At 41.1% G+C, this 21,643-nt stretch overlaps 1 protein-coding gene across 2 annotated transcripts in view; it reads right to left on the bottom strand.

Annotated features, from left to right (window-relative positions):
• Nucleotides 1-7,253: 7,253 nt before the first annotated feature.
• Nucleotides 7,254-21,643, bottom strand: part of FAM120A (family with sequence similarity 120 member A) — a 401,275-nt gene continuing 386,885 nt past the window's right edge. For both annotated transcript variants that reach the window (XM_078661614.1, XM_078661613.1), the window contains 2 exons: nt 18,271-18,370; nt 7,254-9,157 (listed from right to left, as the gene is read on the bottom strand). In XM_078661614.1, coding sequence (XP_078517740.1) covers nt 8,849-9,157; nt 18,271-18,370 — 409 coding nt within the window. In that variant the 3' untranslated portion in view covers nt 7,254-8,848. The remainder of the gene's footprint in view (nt 9,158-18,270; nt 18,371-21,643) is intronic.

The following is a 21,643-nucleotide window of genomic DNA, read 5'->3' as shown; positions in this document are numbered from 1 at the left end:
CTGTGTGTTCAGGTTCTTGTCTAGCATTATACCCAGTGATCATGTGGAATCCATAGCGTGTTGTAAGCAGTTTAGAGTTGTTAGTTTCATCCATTCTTCGATAACAAGTAAAAGTTTGGGCGGAGCGATTAAGAAGAAATCAGTTGTGAGAGCGTTTTGTTTGAGGTGGTTGCAGGTCAGACAGTTTTTTTTGTAGCTTTATATTGAGGGACCTGATCTCTTCAAAATTCAGAATTATTTTGAACTACAATTGGGTGTCATTGGCATACATGTGATAGTGAATGTTAAATATTTTCCTAATTTCAGTTACAGGCTCCATGAACAGGTTAAAAAGAGTGGGTGAGAACATGGACCCCCTAATGTGACCAGTGTGAAGTTGGGACAGGGACTGATTAACCTTGAATCTTTTAGTTCTGTTTTTGGAGAAACGAGGCAAAACTATTTAGAAAGGATCCAAATAGCCCCATCCTATGTTCCAGTAAGTCTAGGAGGTGGTCATGTTTTTGGTATCGAAAGCTGGTGAGAGGTGAAGGATTAGAAGGCAGGGTTCTTTCTGATCCAGCATTTTTAGTACATTGTTGACTGTGTGTTAGAACCGATTCAGTGCTGTATGGCTGATGGAAGTTGGATTGGAATTGGTCTAATAGTTTGATTGTTCTATGCGGCTGCATAATTGAACATGGACACATTTCTCAAGTAGCTTTGCCAAAGTTGGAATGTTGGAGATTGTTTAGGTCTGTGTGGTTCGCCAATGGTTTTTTCAAAATGGGGGTTACCTGCCCAGAGTTTAGTTCCTTGAAGTACTGAAGCATTTACTATCTTTGTCAAGAGTGGGAGTATAGACATTTTAATATCATTAAATAAATTCAATGGCAGAGGGTAGCTTAAGTGGTTTGAAGAATTAAGTGCAGTTAGAATATTAAGAATGGCGCTTTCATCACAGGATTTGAATAAGTTCCACAAAGCATTGTTTTTGGGGGGTGTCCTGGGAGACATGGAGGCTCAGCGATCTGGGGCAGGGGCTGATATGTGGTATGACATGAAAGTGCTCCACTGTTGTCTGTAAATCACTTTGAGTCGCTTTCACCTTTCCCAGGAAGGAGGCAAATTCCTCGCAGATTGGCTGTGGACTAGACCCAAAAAGGGAAGGGTTGGATTGCCTACTATTTGTAGCTTAACAAGCTCAAACAGCTTTTTAGGTCGATTTCTGCATTTATCTATTTGGTTCCTAAAGAAATTTAGAGCTTCAAATGCATGTTATAACAGTTACTCAGCAATCTCAAGTGTTTAAGGTGCTCAAGGAACGGTGAGATTCTCCACGATCGTTCAGCAACTCTCAGATTACGTCCTTCTGCATTCTCCATTGTACCATGGTTTGGAGTCTTTGGTGGACATTCTTTTAAGCTGTAAGGGCACAACTAAGTCTAGAATGTTCATCGTGGAATTGTTTTAGGGATCTGTTAGGTCATGTCCATTTGAAATGGAAAAGGCAAGATATTATTGCTGAGGGATGTCAGATCCTTCAGGTTTATGTTTCGCATGTTCCTTTTCCAGTGTTTGGGTTTTTTGTTCTCACCGATTCTTTGATGAGGAAGGTGATGCAGAGGTGGTCTGTTCAGTCGCAAGGTGCGATAGATTGCAATTGAATGGAATTGACCTTAGCAATGATTAGATCCAAGGTTGCAGCCATGTCATGGGTTGGACTGTTGTGGATTTGGATCAGGTTGAGATCTGCTAGAAAAGTTTTAAGGCTGTTTACTGCAGGGTCGTTCGGGTCATTCCAGTGGAGGTTGAAATCTTAAAGGAAGATCTGGGCGCTGCGTTGGCTGAGATGACTTCCATATTTGTTCGATGAATGAGCGGTTGTCACCTAGTGGATGGTAGATCGGGTGCAGTTTGCATACTGGTCTGTCGTTACTCCCAATATCGATGCATAGGTATTTGCATGAGGATAGAGCAACGGGTTGTGACAGTTTCACTGAGAGACTGTTACGGCGCATGCAGACGATACCTTCAGATGTAGTGTGCAACCTTGCCCTGCCGGAAGATTTTGATTTCAGAGACTAAGTCAGAAGGTAAAATTTTTAACTGAGAAACTCACATCTCAGCCTAAAATGGCACACAAGTCCTGGTCAACTACGACCAGTAACAACTGACTGGCAAATTACCTTTTTTTTTGGCACTTTTTGCCCTAAAACCTTTAAACATTCATATCTCCGGCTCCTCATGTTTGATTTTAGTTATTTTGGTGTCAGTATTCTAGATTAAATGTTTCCCTACTGTTAGAAATAGGTGTCGGTTTTTTATTGTGTTGTATTTTGACTTTCATTTATGCAAATGTTTTGGTATTGCAGAACCCTCCACACAATTTTCTTTAGGCTACACCTGTTTGCTATGTGTCATAGATGCCAAGGATTGAACCTAGGTGTATTTATTGAACTTGTGTTGGACCTAACAGTAGGTTGACTTATTACTTGGGAAGGACTTGCATCATCTTCAACTAATATCTCATTTTCTTAGTCACTAATACTTAACTACAGAAGTTTCCAAACCCGAGTGAGTAATTTGAGCTTGTCGGTTAAGCTACGAAAGGTCCAAAGCTGGAGAATTAATTTTCTCTTTTTAATTTAATTTCCAGAGAAGTTTTCACAAGTGATTTTTTAGCCAAATTGTAGGTGTATTCTGTATCCTAGGGCATTGAGAGTTTAAGGATTTTCGAAGGAAAACTTGTCGCATCCTGAGCCCAACACTAGATGGCAGGAGTATACAATGCATGCAATCTACTGCTGCATGAATCAAATTTAAAAGCTGTGCTACTCTTTTAGTGCAAATTTAATAATTCCTTTTTCATTTTGGAAAAATGCTTCACTTTAAAAATAAAAAACCCATTGTCTAATAAAGGATAATCTGATCACATCCAAGCTGAATAAAGTCACATATCTGCCTTTCTGGGAGCACCAGTCTGCACGACAAAACTGTTTTATTAATCCCTGGAGTTACAGTTCCTAGAATATTTAACTAACACAATGGCACTCAAAATGATGATTGTCTATATAACAGCATCATTAGTGCCTTCTCCAACCTCCAGCATGAGCCATTAACTCCAGGAACGTACATTAATTCTTCTTATTCAGATAGTATCAACACTGCATACCAAAGCTCAGTCTCACTGCCAAAACACACAACAGAAATGAAAGACCAGATACTAAATTATATGTTAGATATTCTTACTCACAGAATATTGGCTGTCTTCTGCTGCTTCTCCAGGCATACCTGAAGGCATTCCAGATGGATATAACAAAAAGACAATAAGCAAGTTGGTGGCTGGGGTGATATACAGGAGGTGCTGCCATTATAAACAGTTTATATGTTTCTTCGCAACCGGTAAAGACCATAAAAAGGGGCCAATAATCTCCTTACAGTGCTGCCTCCAAGGTTGGACTAGGACTTTGAATAGGCACGAGGACCAAAATAAAAATGGACCCTATTAGCGAATCAGATAGCTAGAAAATTGACCCTTATTTGCAAATCGGAGCACTTTTGAATTTGTAAAGGCACTCCGATATAGGTGTTTTTGCAAGGCATGGGAGACTGTATGCATTTGTGCTTGCTGCAGGTAATGCGAGTTGTAACAGTCGAGAAATCAACAGTAAATTATCACCCCAATAGAACATAAAATCAGCCCACACATTGACATGTCAGACCAGCCATTCTGGGTCTACCAGATTTCCTTATAACCCCCCCCCAGTCCGACCCTGATACTAATGCGCTATCACAGTACTTTTGAACTACCACCCCTCTCAACATCCTTTAACAACTTGACTTAATTTAGGAACTTCTTACATCTTTCAGATTCATCAAGAGAACAAGGCGTTGTCCTCCCAATTATTCAAATTCGATACAGTTGGAAAAAAATGAGCTTGGATCCAACCATTTTGAAAAACGTCTAAACTATATCATTACTACCAGCAAGGACAACATCCTGTAGGATTACACTGCTAAACAATTTTCTTATCACATCCGCTATTTTCTAGGGACTTCCAAGCAGGCTTCTGCCCTGCCAATGATATAAAATCCATTGTTCTCTCTGTGACGGATGATTTGAAGCTTGAATTGAATCGCGACCAAATCAATGTTTTGATCCCACTGAACTAGTCAGCTTCATTCGACAAGGTAGATCACTTTAACCTACTCAATCGCCTAAAAGCTTTTGGCATTAACAGTAAATAATGCACTGAACTGGTTCGAGTCGTTCTTTACTTGATTTAGCTAATATTTTAGGTTACTGACTTCTAGTGTTCAAAAACATCCAGTAAGTATATCGGGTGCCATATGGTTCACTCTGACCCCATAACTTTTTAACATCTCTGTGAGCTCGCTAACCAAAGTCCTTTTAAACAGAGGCAGCAGAACATATGTATGCCAGCTATATCTACATTCTGATATGTCTTATACAAATTCGTGACATTTATATTTAACTGGGTGAGCAGTAAATTGGCTTAAAATGAATGCAGAGAAGATCGAAATACTGGTTGTAAATGGCAAACATATCTGGTTTGCTACTTATTGGTCATCTGAAAGAGGTCCTCTTCGTCCACCAACTTAATTGTTAAAAAGTCTTGGAGTCTATATCAAATTCTAGGATTAACCAATTTTCTTCTGTAGTCTTCGCCTGTACTTCCCAACTAAAGATTCTTAGAAAACTTCTTAGTTTTGTAACAGACATTGGCAAGACGAGCTGTCAATCCCCTCACACCTGGACAATGCTCACTCTTGACTCTAGTAATCCTTGTGTTTTTATTATATAAGTTTCAAACTATCCAAAATGTGTGATTTTGAGGGCCCCTAGATTTTCCAGCGTCTGCTCTTTACTTTTCCAATTGCTCTGGCTTCCAATGACACAACACATTAAAGCTACTTTGCCTAGCTTATAGATCTCTTTTAGGCTATAAACACACTACTCACTTCTATGGCTAATTTATTGACTGACTCAAAATAAAACAGAAGCAAGACAAGCGGCTATAGTGGTGTGCTCGACCATATATTATAATTCTCGGTCTTAAGACATCTGCCACAAAGCAAGCCTTTACTCCTTCAGATAGTCTTTTAAAACCGGACTATTTCATTGACATAATTTCTTATTCGTTTCACGCTCAAACCAGTCTAGCACCGAGAAGCCTAAAATCATCATACGCATTAAAAATGTCACAACCACACTCAAACGCATTAAAAATTCCACAACCACACTGGGAACAGATGTTTATTACAAGTGCCCCCTTTGTTTAGGAAATGTGGTGTTGTCAACTAGAAGTATGGGATCATTTTTCTTGGTGCAAAGATACTAACGCAAGAATGCATCTCAACCTGGGTCATTGGGACAGTCATAAAAACCTGTTTGCATAGGAACATGGGAGGGCCACAGGTGGAGGTTCAGTTCTACATAAGACTGAGGCCACATTCGGAAAGTAATCCAGAGAAAGGTCGAAGCTGATCATTGTAGGCAGAAATGCAGTGCAGCACTTACATCCAGGCAGCTTTGAAGGAGTCCCCAAGACTGAATGCATCCGAATGGCTAGACAAGAGTATAAAAAAAAAAACTCTCCTAGAGATGCACATGAATCACCTATCAGAAGAGCATAAAAGAATGATCAATTCAGTGAGAGTGGAGAACAAAGCCAAGGTAAAAGTAGTACCAACTAAGAAAACCTTTCTGAAGTAGATAGAGAAATCAACATAAAAAGAACGAAGAGACGCTCCACGTTACCTATGTTCAGATAGGAATCTCTATTCTCAAGACATGGAAAGTACAGGAGTATATTTCACCCGAAGCAGCACTTGCACAGTAAAGTGGAAAACCTGAACTTTGGATGTAGTGAACAATGGTCTAATTAAAGAGGATCACAGATTCAGAAATCAGCAGCCACAATAAATACACTTCCCAAACTAGCATGCCAGATAATTACCCTTGTTTTTTTTATTTGTTTCATATTTCAGCAAATTTCCATAAGTCATGCAAATTATCAGTGTGCATAACCGAAAAAAGGCCGGTAGGATTTGCAGTTTGTTCTAAGCACATTTCAGTATTTAGTGTTCAATGGTTATGAAGGATGTCCACAATACGCCAGACAGTAATTGCAGATAATTGCCAGGAAAGACTTGTATGTGGTGGATTGGAAAAAACAGGAAAGGGTACATACAACTGCTAATTGTAAACTTTTCGTACTCTAGTTAGAGATGTTTATATGGTCAGTTTGTTGATTTACACAAAGCCTGGTCGACACAACAGAAACCTCAATAAGCCGAAAAGAATTGAGATGTCATGTATGGTGGCACGAGATGTGCACTAAAAGGTATCTGGTGAGAGAATACACAGGAGGGGAGAAATGGTGAGCCCCGCATAATGACAATTCAAAACTTCAACCTTGTGCAGATGCTCAGGCTCCACTCACATTAACAGTTGCAGTTTGATAATGTGGCAAATCATAGTGCAGTATGGCAGAGGCATATGCAATGTTCTCAATCATGGGGCCTTGTTACCTATTGCGGGGCAGAGATGACGAGGGTAACAGGTCCCCTTGAAGAGCCATGTCCTGCCACTTAAGGGACCATCACTGTAGGGTCCCCATGGCGGAGCAGGGATGATAAGAGTAGTAGATCCTGCTGAAAAGCCATCTTGTGCCACTTCAGGAACTACCACTGTATATCGAACAATGCTGACTTGGCCACCATCCATAGCAGACCTGGGGACCCTTCCCACTGTGCATTATTTCCTGCTTCTTCTTATAAATGTGTTGCCATAGTCCACTTCAGCAGCAGTTGGGACACTATGCCACTCTGTATTTTTCTTCATGTGCTTGTGCTACCATCAGAACCTGAAGCCCAGGGGATGAACAAAAGCTTGCACTGTTATGCATAGCTGCACAGTACAGATGAAGCAGCTCCCGTGTTGCAGAGGATCTTTTTTCTTTTCCTAAGAGCACTGGGGCAGATGGCCACAATTTTGAATCCGAAGAGCACTGTGAAACCTTCGCTTCAGTTATGGTAAGAATTCTATTTGAACAATAATATCTAACTTACTTCTGTGATCTGCTCCCTGACTAGATTGTGTTTTCATTGGAGAACATTATAGGTCTACAAATACGATTCTAAAAGTTCCAAGTTCTAATATGACACCAGTCTACAAAGGGATAAAACATTTGGAGGAGTGAATTGAAAGCATTACTATAATCTAAATAATCCAGACAAACAAATGATTTATACTAAAAGAATAAAGATTTTTATTAAGCATTGTAAGTTGCATTCAATTGCCTTTCAAATACACCACACCACAATCCATCTACAACCAATCAAACCCAACAGTAGTTCATTCTTGCGCAATCCATGAGTTGGGGCAAAACTCCCTTCAACTTACATAAAGATACCTACTCAGCTCTTGCGGGCAGGGAATAGGGAATTACACCTCATTTCTGATCACTAATGTGTGATGAAGAGCATCAGGAGAATTATATGTAAATGAATATAAAGAAATGATTCTGATTTCAAAGTACATTAAGTTTGGAAACACTAACAGAAACATCAAATGATACAGGGTAGAATTGCTGATACTAAATTCTTGATGGGGAAAGTTCTCAAGAACAAGCATTTTTTCTTCCTACAGAAGGGGTATTTTTGAAGATCAAAGCTTTTTTTGTGTATTTTTTCTCCATAGAATTTCATATTGGCTAATATGAAGGCATAAAACAGCAACAGAGAACAATAATGCATACAGCAATGAGTACACCAGGGTAACGTTGATATTCAAACGGCTAGATAATTGTCCTTTTAAGTTTCAGAATAAATGCAACAGAGGTCAATAATCACAAAATTTTAAGGTTAGAGCAAGATCAGTCAATGACTAAACATAGTTAACATCTTTTATCGGACTATTACTGATTAGCTTTTTTTTCTTTTGCAAATGGGCACGGTACTTGTAAGAATGGAAGAAAGAGGACAATAACATGCATAATATTAACTACACACTTTAAAAATTATGAACCATGCAGAAGTTCAGCTCAATAGTAGTACTAATGGTCTACGTCTGATTCAAAACCACATAGTTCATTGATCACGGATGCATGGTATTAGTCACAAAAGGTTGCAGAACATGTGTTTTGCTTTGAAAGGTCATTTGCATTTGCTATGATTTTTTTCAAGTTTATTTCCATTTAACTTGCTTGTGAAGTATGTATGATGTATATTTAAAATCAGCAGAACTGCAGTGTTACTCATTTTTCTTTTTTGTTTCGATAGCACATTTTAACACAAAAGAACCACATTAACAGTGATGAAGTTTAAGTAAAAGGAAATAAAAGTGTGGTTGTGTCTTTAGTTTTTTTCATAATCATGAAATCAAAGCCTTTAAAAAAGCTTTTTGTGTGACACTGTAATGCAAAATCAAATATAATGGCATTCATATGGTGCCAAGTACTAAAATTATATTATATGCTATATATAAGTAAAGCCTGCCAATGTGTTTTCTTTATATCTTAAGAAAAAAAACTACAAGCTTCCTGTTGTTTTGTTGTCATAACCAGTTTGAGCTTTTTTTGTATACTTCATTTTAAGTGCGGGAGTCAAATGCTCTTCATTTTCTTGGTTTGGTTTATTGTAGCATTTTGACTACAACTGGTTAAAAATAAAAATGTTTGAGTTATTTCATCTCTAACATCAAAAGAGGGATCCGAATTTCCAGAGTCTTCATTTTTCTCTTACGGAAAGGAAAAAATGTACTTCACTGTAGGCTCTCTTTCTTTCCAGATATTCCTAACCATGAACCATCCAACATCCTTCACCCTCTATAAAAATAGGTTTACTCTTCTTTTTTTAAGACAGCCGCCTCAAGAGTCTCATCCTTATGGCAAACACTGTCTGTTAGTGCATTTAAGTGAGGATTTGTATTGCACAATTTTGAGTCATTATTCAAGGCACTTTCAGATTGGTTGGAAGCCCCGACATTGCCTGTGTTTCCATTCATCTGTGAAGTTGGTTTCTCCTCCGATATCACTCCATTTTCAGCCAGGGACCCATCTGAAGACACGGCTGAGGACTTGGAATCTTCTGATTGAGTTTTGAGTTCTTTGGCCACTTCTTCGGCTGAAGCAGCGTAAGGAGGTTTTGTCTGAAAAAAAAATGAAAAACAGGCATTAGAAAAAGAACATACTACTGGACGAGAACTGTTACTGCTAATGCAGATTCTCACTAATCTACGAGATTCAGAGAATAAGTGCCAGGACCAAATCAGTGGAATTCAAACGGTTGTAGTAGCTGAGGGCGCTAGACTCCCATCCCACGCTGTTGTACGTAAGAGGAGCACTGTAAGGACGCCACAAGGACGCTCTGGAGTTACTTCGGTTCCTCCAATATTGTGCTGAAGTTATTACAATGAAGTGGTTTAACGATTTAGCAACAAAGTGTCATGAAAATGGAAAGCAAGCAAATCTATGCATGTTTAATGGAAGGAATGAGTTCTAAATAAGAAGCAAATTATCACCTAGGCAAATTACATGATTGATTGTTTTGCTAATAACAATAAAGAATACCAGAAACATTCACAGCTTTAGAGTGACCTGACCCAGTTCTTGCTTTGTTGAACATTTTGAAAAAGGATCAATGCAGAACTGAATGGTGAAAAATGTCAATTTTTTTTTTATTCATAAGCTTAGTTTGGCAAAATTCATGATGACTGGTGGAATTCTTCATGGCTCTACGCCTACACACACTCTAGGTAGACTTGGAGTACGGATCGCATAGTAGGAGTACGTTCGATTACTGCCTTGTTTTATATGCCTGCATATATACATTGTCTTAGCACCATGGTAGAACTATATCTACTATTCACGCTTTTGTATTCACTTTTATCTGCTTCCATCATTGCAGCACATGTATTTTATACAAGAATAATGCTGTTTCGCAAATATATTGAAAACGCCCCATTGTGTATTCTCTGTATAACTCTCTGAGAATAAGTGAGCAAGGGTGTCTGAGCAAAAGGCTCTGTACTGTTTCTATGATCCCTTAGGAGTCAGGGTTGTCATGTTCAGTGGTTGCCAAAAACCATTAGCTCCTGGGTAAAGTTGGGGGCGGGCGGGTGGCAGGGGGTTGGGGGGGCGCCTTACGGAGGCACTGTGAGCTAGCTAGGCCATAGGCCAACATATCCTGAGGGTTTGTCTGGAACCAGTCTAGGCACCAGGGCCCTAATTTATGTTATCCAACAAAAGTGCAGATCCTACGGATTAGTAGAAACTACACGACAACATAAGGGTTCATTTCCCATCTGCATGTTTTTTGATATTCCCTACTAAGCAGGTCAAGAACAGAAAATGTTGCTTACCCTGTAAGCATCCGTTGGTGGCATGTAGTGCTCTAGATTCACATGCTGGACATACTCCTTCCATCGAATGTTGAGCTCAGATGTGTGCAAGTTCTTGTTCTTCAAAGAAGTCTTTCGAGTCAAGAAGTATAGTGAATCCTCCTCTTGCTTGCAATGGGCATAGTCATCCTGTCTATTGTTGGATTTTTTTCCCCACACGGCGGGAGAGGCTGCATGCGAAGCAAAGCGATGTATAGAGAGATGCCCATGCAAAAGAGGATAAAAGATACTAAAGGATACTGAACGGCTACAGGCATCCAGGGAGGTGGATCGGTGAATGTGAATCTACAGCACCACATGCCTCAAAAAGATGATTGCAGGATAAGCAACATATTCTGTTAAAGGCACGTGTGGCAGTGGATACACATGCTGTGCATAGACTGTAAAGCGGTCTTCCCAAAACGTGATGACTAGCCTGTGGGTGTTGAGAGTGTACGGAGCACTGCCTGACCAATATTAGCTTGTTGGCGAGCTAGTACATTCATACTGTAATGTTCTGTCAAAGTGTGTGGCGTAGACCAAGTACCTTCTTTGCATGTCAACTACTGGAATGTTTCCCAGGAAGAACATAGAGGTTTCCTTTCTTCCGAGTGGAGTGGGCTCTCGGAAGAGTGGGTACAGTACTTTAAGCTTTAGCATATAATTTTTGGATGCATCTAACGATCCATCTGGCAATGCCTAACCTGGCTACAGTCTTCCCTTCTGGGGTTTGGAGAAAGCAACAAGTTGTTTCGTCTTCCTAAATGGATTGGTTCTGTCAACACAGAACATGAGGGCTCATTTCACATGAAAAGTATAGAGAGACCGTTCCGTAACTGAAAGAGGTTGTGGGAAAAAGATAGGAAGTTCCATGAATTGGTTACGGTGGAGGTGAAATACCACCTTAGGGAGATGTTTGTGGTTGGCGCGAAAAACAACCCTATCCCTATGAACTTGGAAAATGGGTTCTTCCAGGGTTAATGCCTATAGCTCAATGACACTGAAGTGATCGCAACCAGAAATGCCACTTTTCACAAGAGTAACTGAAGGAGGCTGGAGTTGAGAGGCTCAAAAGGAGGGCCCATGTTAGTACAACATAGATTTCATGGTGGGACACACGGGACCTTGAGTCACTCAATGAAAGCTTTGATGATCGAAATCATGAATCTTAGCCGGGTCTGGTGGCTTAGTCCACTGCAGGGGTCTGCGCTCGACCGTAGAGGCCTGTGTTCGACCTCATGGTCACAGGTGCAAATCCCGGCGGGTCCACTCAGCCTTTCAACCTTCTGAGGTCGAAAAAATGAGTACCATTGAGTTGGGTAACAAACATCTGTTATTCAGCGCCAAGATTGGGGAAGATGCGTTTTACAAATACACGTTATGTTATGGTTAAGAAAGAGATGTGTTGTCTATTCTGAAGTAGGCAAGTATAGTTAGTTGGAGGTGAAGGCTAGACCAGAAACCTGCAAGTGGAGTAAGTGTCAGACAATGACCTGAACAGTGACTTTAAAAGGATCAATATCATTTGCGTGACTGTAGTAGTCAAATTTCTTCCAGTTGGCGCATAGCAGGCTAGGGTGGTAGGTCTGCATGCTTCCTTGAGAATGCTTATGCATTCAGGGGTAAAATTAAGGTATGCAAATTCTATGACCTCAGGAGCCAGATTGCAAGGTTGAGAGAACAGACGTCTGGGTTCCTGATTTTCCACGGTTCTGAGTGAGGAGGTCTGGCCTACAGGGGAGCTTCTCGAGTGGAACCATAGAGTTTGAGGAGAGTCATCATCTAGGGCTGGCGGGCCATATGGGAGAAACCAGGATGAGAGTGAGGGATGTCTGCCGTAGACTCCGAACTTCAAGTGGAAGGAGAGGGAGAGGTGTAAAAGGGTAAGCAAATATCCCTGATCAGTTCATCTATAGCGCATTGCCGCTGGACTCGGTGTGGAAAACTGCCATTGCAAACAGGTCTATTTCTGGAAATCCCCATCTCTGGAAGTAGTGGAAGAGGACTTGTGGGAGGAGTTCCAACTTGTGGACTTGCTGCTGCATCCTCATGAGGAGGTCGGCATAGTCGTCGCCCATCTCCCGGAAGGTACTCTGCTAGCAAATGGATTTTGTGGCAAAGAGCCCACCACCAAATACTCTGGGAGAGCTGTGACAGTTGTGGAGGGTGTGTGCCCCCCCATGTTTTAAAAGTATTACATTGTCTTGCATCCTTCTCCTTCCATGCTCTCAGAGAGCAGAACAAATGGTCAGGGACAATGTGCTGGTGTTCTAACTCCAAACCTTTTTGGATGCTACTACATGCCACTAGAATAAGCGTTACCAAAGGTAAGTAAGCTGTTGGCTACTTCTGCAGCTTCCTCACGTTTAGAATAGATAACATCCATGTGAAGAACCCACCTGAAGGTGGAGGCCCTCGGGACGGGGCTCAAACCAAAGGGTTTTTCAGAACTGAGCGGGCAATGTGACCTTCACAGCAGACTTAGCGGTCAAGACAGCAGTGTTTTTAGAAAATATGCACCAAAACCAACGTCGTAGTCTGGCAAACATTTGATCAGGCACCCTTTGCACTATACTGTTGTAGCAGTTGTGGCCCTGGTGGACTGAGCCTGCAGATTTTCAGAAGGTTGTGTATTTGGCCAGTGTTTAGCACATTTTATTACACAAGACTATCCACCTTGACAGAATCTTCTTCTGCACTACCATTTCTTTCTTTGCACCAGAAAATCTCAAAAGGAGTTAGTCATGTGATGGTCCTTTATGTGATAAATTTAAAAGCTTAGTATTCTTTCAGGGTTATCCTCTTTTCAGTGGTGAGGCAAAAAACACTGGTAGAGTGATCAAATGGCCAGCGTGGAAAGTAGTCAAAACCTCCGTCAACAAGGCCGCCTGGGTTTTCTGCAGAAATCTGGGCTGAAAAATAAGTGGTGTAAGGCAGTTGCATTGATAATGTCTGCAGTTCACTCACATACCATACTGATGGGACTTCAACGACGAAGACCGGTTTCAGTACTGAGAACCTTATAGAATAGCTGTGCAAAAGTTCGAAGAGGGTGCGTGAGAAATTGTTAAAACGGGAGGAAATGTGTAAATTGACCATTTTATAATCCACATCACAGCCGGTGACTTAAGCAATGCTGGTTGATCAGGCAATCACAGAAAGGCCAAAAGGACCCACAAATTATAACCAGATACAAGTCTTTTCTACAAATAGCCTGGAGCCATCAAAGGGCATGCCCTTTAAGGACACTTACACATCTCCATAAAACCTGGTTGACGGTATCCAGGTGTGCCTTCTGAGGATGACACTGATGCCAGTAACGCTGCCAATGCAAACTGTCCAGTCCGTCCTGAATTGCATTTGGGTGCATAAAGGCACACTTATTAAATAAGGAGATGTGAATAGAGACTAACCACCACATGCATAACCTCATTACAGGTCTTAGACCAACATCTGCTTCCCGCAGTCTCTGAACAGCTTTAATCTTGAAATTTGTGTGTGGTGGGGACCTCCTTCCCTAGACTACACTGAAAACTGCAAATTTTTTGGGGCAGGGGGAGTTATTCGGAAGATCAATGAAGTAAAAGTGAACCTCTGCATATGCATCAATGGGCACAGAAAGAAAGGACTGGGCGTCAGTGCAAAAGGGTGGTGCTAATATGTGGCTCCGCTAAATCAGTTCTTGGGTCATACGAAGTCACAGCGGAGAAACAATGAGCCCCCTACTCATGTGCAGGAACATTGCTGAAGAATTCTCTGGATGGATTTAGTCTAGGGATATTATGAAAGTGAGCACTCAGCAGTTAAAAGCATTCATCAAAATAGTCATGTTGCCCAAATGTACTTCTCATTTCTGTGGTAACGGTCACCTGCAAAACCTAAGAAATGAGAATCCCTAAAACAAGCTGTTCCACCATTTCTGTTTGGGCTAAACTCCAGGGCCCACCGCCCAGCGACTTTTGACCATTGCCTCCCAGAGCAGGGACAAGTGTACACAAGCACTTACAACTACTGCAATGCAAAGTGGCATTATCACCAGCAGTTTCAAGTTTGTTATCGCAGTCAGAAGACACAATGTTTGTCAAAGGGAAAGCCGCCTTTGAAAATGCCATCACATTCTTGTAACTGGGAAAGCCTTTGCCTTTCACATTGTTCAACATGGCTCCTGTTTTTTTGGGAGAGGTGTGCCTTTTTGGAATTTAATGTGGTGCTTTTTGAATGTGTGTCAGGCATTGTTCTCAGCTGCTGCTCTATATCAGGCAGTCGTCAAGATATGGAAAAACATGATGGAGGTGCACTGAAACCACTAAATACTCATGGAAAAATCATGACCACAAAAGGTAGTAGTTTGCACAGGTAGTGCTGTTTACTTACCACAGACCTGAGGTACTGGTAGTGTGCTGGGTGGCCGGGGATGCAGAAGGAGATATACTTGAGACAGAGGGTCGCCACGTATTTCCTGATGCAGCGGAATGATACCTTGCAAAGTAGTGCTCTTGTAGTGCTCGGACCTGATGTAATGGTTCAGCAGCCTATTGGCCTGAGTATTCCATTCATTTTGGGAATTATGAAGTATATGGAATATACTCAGTCATCTTTGGTGTGGCAAAACAGGTTCTATTGGTCCCTTCTAGAGCTATGCTTTCATCCCCACCTGCAAGAGCCTTTGATGTTCTTGGTTGATGTGCGGGCAAGGTGGCATATTTGGTGGTGTGGCATGAAATTGCAAGTATCACTCTTGGACGATGCTGAAAAAGACCCACTTGTCTTAGGTTGTGTTTTCCCACTTGGGATGATATAGCCTTCTCCTTCCACTGAACAATGGTGTGTGATTGAGGACAATGGCAGATAAGTCATTGCTTTGAAGCAGAAGGAATCTGTCTTTTTCGTAGCTGTTGTGCCACAATCCTGCTTTAGAACTGGGACTTTGTCTTTCTTGAAAGGTCTGCTAATGTTGAAAACAGGGTGCTGAGGTAAAGCTGTAAAACAGACCTGCCAGTAAGAGTTTTAAGTGTCCAGATAGCCTTTGATGTGTTAAATCGCACTGTGATTTTGTCCAGCTTCATGTCTAGCTGGGGTCATACTAGACTATCCATTTAAGGGGACATTTAGCAGATGCTGACTGACTTCAGGACGAAACACAGATCCTTAGCGAACCACGTCTTTTTAGCAGGATGCTGGTATTTGTCTCCATAGATGTGGTATCAGATATGCATCTGGAGTACATCGGATGATGGTATTGGAAATAACTCTTTTCTTGCACAAACTACATTTCTTCTTTCTAGTAGACTTCAAGTAGGTGACTGACCAGGAGTTCCATTTTTTCTTAGATGGATCGGCCGTAACTGAGTTGGCAATGTTAGGTAGCTGGAATAACAGCTAATCTCTAGCTAATCTCTGGACTGCTGCAACAATGTTCTGTATTTCTTTGTCGAGTGGTGGAGAAACCCCTGTGCCCTGGGTGAATGACAGCTTTCTGGCTGTATGAGCAATACGCTAGTCTGGTGGTGCATATACCCTAATGTACTAGGGATCTTCTGATGCTGCCTTGTACCACTTCTTCACTTTCAGGGGGACAGCCCTTGTTCTTACTTGGTCTATTATGGTTTCTGCTGTACACTTAGTCATGGTTTTTAGCATAGGAAGAAACTGAACTGAGTGTTGTTGGTGCGATCATCTCCACTAGGAAGTAGTCTTCCTCCACCACATGGTGTTTAACTTCGTGGTGGTCAGTCACTCTTTGGATGAATGCATGGCGTGACAGAGTATCATCTGGTGGAGAAGGTTCTAATGGATAAGGTTCCAGAGATGGTTTCTAATTGAGTTCCATGCCACTGTGATAGTGTCAGGCCACGTTCTTTATTCATAAGGATGAACTCTTAGTAAAGATCAGGAACATATAAAATATGCTTGTTGCAAGAGTCAATATACAGTGAGTGTGTTGGTGAGTGTGTGTGCTGGTGACTGAGGAGGTGGTGGAGGGCTAAGGACTCTAGGTCTCTCTCAGTTTGGAATGTGAAAAGATCAGAGTTCATCAGATACTAAAGTTAGCTTTCTTTTCTTTGGGTGTATTTATCCCAAAAGATGAGCAAATGTAGGACCTGTGACAGGATCGATGTAAATCTTGTGCAGTCTAACATTGTGCTCCCTTTTTTCATGATTCTTTCAGCGCACTAGACGAGGAGTCTGGTTTCAAAGCAGACTTTGGCATGTTCTTCGATTCTGGAGTGAGTGTCTGAGTGTTGGTTTTCCAGCATCGTGGCACGACTGGGTGGTAGCAATCCTTTACAGAGCCAAAATGTGGTTTCAAGCCCGAGCGGTTCTTGGCACAGCAGTGGCTGAAAACTGTTGAAGAGTGGTCTCAGGTATCATTGTTCAGATTTCTCAATGGTTGCTCAGAACTTGAGACTGTCAAGATTAGACCTTGGAAGGAAGGTCCTTGAATGCCCTGGACAGTTTGTGTCGTCTGTGTCCTGCATCTGGGTATTCACTGGCAGCACTGCAATAGTTGTTTTCCGAAGCCTGAGCCCTATGACGAATCATTCCCAACTCCGCTTTAGCTAGCTTTCTGGGATACCAGATGGGCCTTCCTTCCCGCTCTTCATCAGAGTAGGGCCCCTGGACATTTTTGATGACTAGCTTGTTCAATTGTTTGTGACAGTTTCGTGCTGCACCTTGTAGTGCATCCAGTGAGGTTTCCTCCTATAACAGATGGTATCATCATCAAAAGCATCTGGAATGCTAAACAGACCCTCCCTTGGGGTTAAAAAGGTTACAGATCCTATGCTGATCTGGCCACAGGAATTTGCTGTTGAATTTAGGGCAGAACGGGAAGTGCGTGTTCTCCATAACGAGGGCCCCCACAAGTCAGTCTCATACGACCTCAACTCAAAATCACCCAGTCAATACTGAAGAGTTGTCCTGTAGAAACTAACTCTGGTCCTAGGAATTGAATGATTGGCTTCTATCGCGAGAGGGTCACAGAGTTACAAAAGAGCACATATGAACCGGATGTCGTAAAAAACAATCCAAGCTGAAGTCTTTGTCCTGGTGTATTATGGGTTTTTCAAAAGCTATCCCAAGTCACCTCAGAGCTTAAATTTCTACTTTGAAGAACAAAAACTTGCAACATCAGCATCCAGCACTAGATGATAGGACAGCCAAAGCATGTGATCTACAGCAGCACATGCTTCAAGCTGATATACATGGTTGCAAAAGACACATTTTATTTGGAAGTGAAAAAGAAAAAAAAGTTGGCGAATTTGTAAAGATTTTCACAAAGAAACAAACATTAGTCTAGGCCTCCCATTTTACATAGGCAAGTTTTGACACTACTTTACGGAATACAGATGCTCTGCTGTCCTATCAGGCAGTGCATTCATTTCATTATTATGTAAGAATCAATTGAACTCTTAACGAGCAGCAATTCAGACAATATTCATCTTGCTAGACTCACAACCAGGGTGGATAGATCTACAATGTATACATAGCTATTTGGACTTAAGACTAACTTTCGATTTGTCAAAATATTTCAGGACAGTATCCAGGAATTTCCATTTTCAGGAGAACAGATTTTAGAAATTATTAGTAAGGTCTACTTTACACATCCAAAGGAAAGAGGGCCTACTCCAATCTTGCTGGAGAGGTGGTGAAGATTAAGGGTCCCTAGGAAATCTATACTCACAAGCACAAAACAACGAAAACCCCACAACAACCATGAAAAAAGCAGCAATATATGCATCAATGGTCACCAACTAGAGAATGAAACTGAAAGATATATTCAGGAATGTAATAATGTACAAATTAAGTGTTGCAAACAGGAAGCAGACTGACATATAGAAAAACACAATTAATTAGACTATGCAGCACAAATCTTTTAATACCTGTACTGATGCTCCTTGGGGTTTGTATCCTCTGCCGTAGTATTTGCCTCCTCTTCCAAAAGTTCTTATGACTGGGGTGGAAATGACACCCCTAGGACGCCTATAAGCAAAACAAAAAACACAGAAATGTACATTAAATCAGCCCAAGCTCGTTGTTGACATGAATGCATACCCAGTGTAAACAAAGTTATTATGCATAACTTAAAAAATTGGAATTTATTGAAGACACGTCCTGATCCATAGGTACAACTATTTCCATCCATTGCCAGGATTCACAAGATCTGGAATGGGTGCTGTACCACTCTCTCATGCGTTTGCAAACATGCAACACACATGATAATTGCATAATGAACAATCCTGATACTTAAATGTCCCCCAGGCAGAACTGGTAAATATATGAATGTAGTTTGCCAGGATGCGCGGATGAAGTAATGAGTAAACAAGATCTCCATCTTATTGTTTTGGCTTGCTCTGGAAATGTCTATGCCCAACTATTACTGCTGCTGTATATGTCAGTATATGGACTATGGCTTAAGTTAAATAAAAGAGCATTTTGCCGGACTAAAAAAAACAAAAAAACAGAACGTGATTACTGAATACTTATCACCAAGTTCAGTGGTGTCCTACATAGTTCCCTGAGAGCCATGCCAGTCAACAAACACATTTACCTAGCGTGACTCTAAACTGACCTCATTTACAAAGTCTGGGTTTCCTGAAAACTTGGGTGAGATTCTGACCTCTTGGATTTACTGTGAAGTTCACTGCTCTAGATGATTGGAAGGAATTCCTTGTGCCTAAAACCGTACATCACTAAAGGGTCTTCCAAATGAATATCCATCTGTTAGAAACTAGATTATTATTTGAGATGGGTGCCTACCTACCTCATGGAATAATCAACCCTTGGCACAGAAAACCTTCGCAGTCACTAATTAAATTAACCACAGCTCTACCTCCTGGCAGTTATGACAGACATAGACTGAGACACAATTTAGGGCAATGAGCAAAGTCGTTATGCAGGCCCTATACTGCAATACATTGAAATGCAAAACACACACACAAAAATAAAAGGAATTTGAACATAATATAATGGACCTAAGAACAAAAAAATCCAATAAAGAGAACCAGAGATAGTAGATATACCACTGAGAAACACAAAGCACCAATGCTCCCAGTAGACTAGGATATATGCACCATATAAAGCCAACGGGAATGGAGTACAAGTTGGATACATGAACCAGGGCCGTCCTGGTCAGATTTTACATTTTGACTTAGTCCTTTAAGTCCCAAATGAGTACATTTCTAAAACCCCCAGGACCTCAGAGGAGGCACTTAAGAGGCTCATAGGATGTCAGGTAGAAGCCAATAGCAAGGACCAGTTGCATGACAGGCTTCTTGTAGCTCATTGTAAACCTGTAGCGTCAACATGAAGTCAGCCTTATGGCCATTAGAGTCCACTTATTTGTCCTTGGTACCAGAGGGAGCACGTCTTGTCCTTCACTGCTCCTCTCAGGTCACAGGCAGCAGGTCCAGTGTTCTGTTCCTCCTCAGGTCCAGGAGTGTACTGCACTTGGTGCTTGCAGATGCCACATTTATGCCTGGTATGAGCTAGTGTGTGGAAATGACTGACGGGCATGTCCTAACTAATAGGGTAAATATTCCCAGGTCTAACCCTATCGACGTTGGGCACTTCCAAGATGACAAAAGTCTTTCGTCACACTAACCATTGTACTATGGTAATCCTAGTGTCCCATCACATCTAACACTAAAATCAATTTTTGGGTAGCCACTGTACCCACAATAAAATCCAGAAGTCGGGTAGAACAAAAGTTGGGATTTCCAGAAAGCAAACAGTCAACAAGAATTGTTCCGGCATCCTGCTTCCTTTATTTCTAGTATGCCTCCAATATTATTTGTAAAACCCATAGACAGAAGTCTGGTAGGACAAAGGAGGGTTCATTAGCAAGACCCTCAAATGGCTACCCTCAAGACCCTCAAATGGTTTCCCATCGAAGGCAGATCTCCTTACAAAATTGCGTGTATCACACACAAAGCCCTCTACCAGAACTCTCCAACATATCGCTCATCGAAATTCAAAAAAGCTGGCGGTACCAGATCGCTAAGAAGCACTAACACCCTTCTTCTCAAAAAAAGTGCATCGAAATCCCGCTCCTTCTCTGGGAAGGCCCTAACCATCTGGAACGCCTTCCCTAAAGACCTCCGATGCAACCACTCCTTTGACAGCTTCAAAAAAGACCTTAAAATCCACCTCCTCACTAAATTCTTGGGATAATTAGATCCTAGATCCCCCCCTCTTCATACCGTCGCCCCCCAGGAATCTGCATACCACGTCCTCCCTACTACATTGTATAGCTTACTTATCCCATTGTCACACTGTACATAATAATCTGCTCTCTATTACGATATATGCCCGACGCTCATATGGTATTCTATTTATGCCCTTATTTTCATATGATATCTGATGTAATTTGCTTCATATTCTGTTTGTTATTTTACTTATGCCTTTATTTTCATACGATGTCTAATGTAATTTGCTTTATATACTGGTTATTGTTATTTTCGTCCTCCTATGTTCAATGCTGATGTGAAGCGCTCTGATACCCTTGGGTGTAGCCAGCGCTATATACAACCTTTCAAATAAAATTAAAAAAAGACAGTGAACACACAAGGATTGTCTTGCCAGCCTCTTCTCTGCCGTTCAAGTATACCCTAAAGTGTTATTTGCAAACCCGGAAGACATGTCAAGAAGGATTTGACACTGCAATTTGGAAAAGGATGCTAATAGCCCTCACCGTGCTTGCTTTGTGCAATTTAGAGGAGTCATCTCTGCCCATTCAGTCAGTCTATTGTTTGCTCATATGAAATATTTCACACCTATTCAAATGTTAATCCATGGCTGGGAAACGTTTGAGAGCAAATTAGTCTCTAGAAACTTCAGGCAGATAAAAGTTAACTTTCTAAAAGAAACTTTTGCTTATTTTGTTTTTTAATTAAAAATCCAGCTTGAATTGGATTTTTAAAAACTATTAAAATTGTTGTTTAATTTTTCTAACTAGTCCATTCAAGACACACAGCATTAAGATTTCTGATCTGTTCTCTGGAATTCTACATAAGACGGCTAGGCATGTCACAGTGAAAAATAGCTTCTGGGAGCCAATCACTGTAGGGACATATTACATTCCTGCCCATCCTACATTTAAATATCATGCACCCTGCCTTGTAGACGACAAGGCCTCCATAGAAGTGACTTATTAATATTTTTTTTTTTAAAAAAGGTTTCAATTTGTCAAAAGGTTTTTATAGGTCAAATAGCAGTTTTTACAATGCAACAGTCAGGCTACACAGGGTAAGCCTG

Source organism: Lissotriton helveticus, chromosome 9 (assembly GCF_964261635.1).
Source record: "Lissotriton helveticus chromosome 9, aLisHel1.1, whole genome shotgun sequence".
Lineage (NCBI taxonomy): Eukaryota > Metazoa > Chordata > Amphibia > Caudata > Salamandridae > Lissotriton > Lissotriton helveticus.
This window is presented reverse-complemented; position numbering and strand designations above follow the sequence as displayed.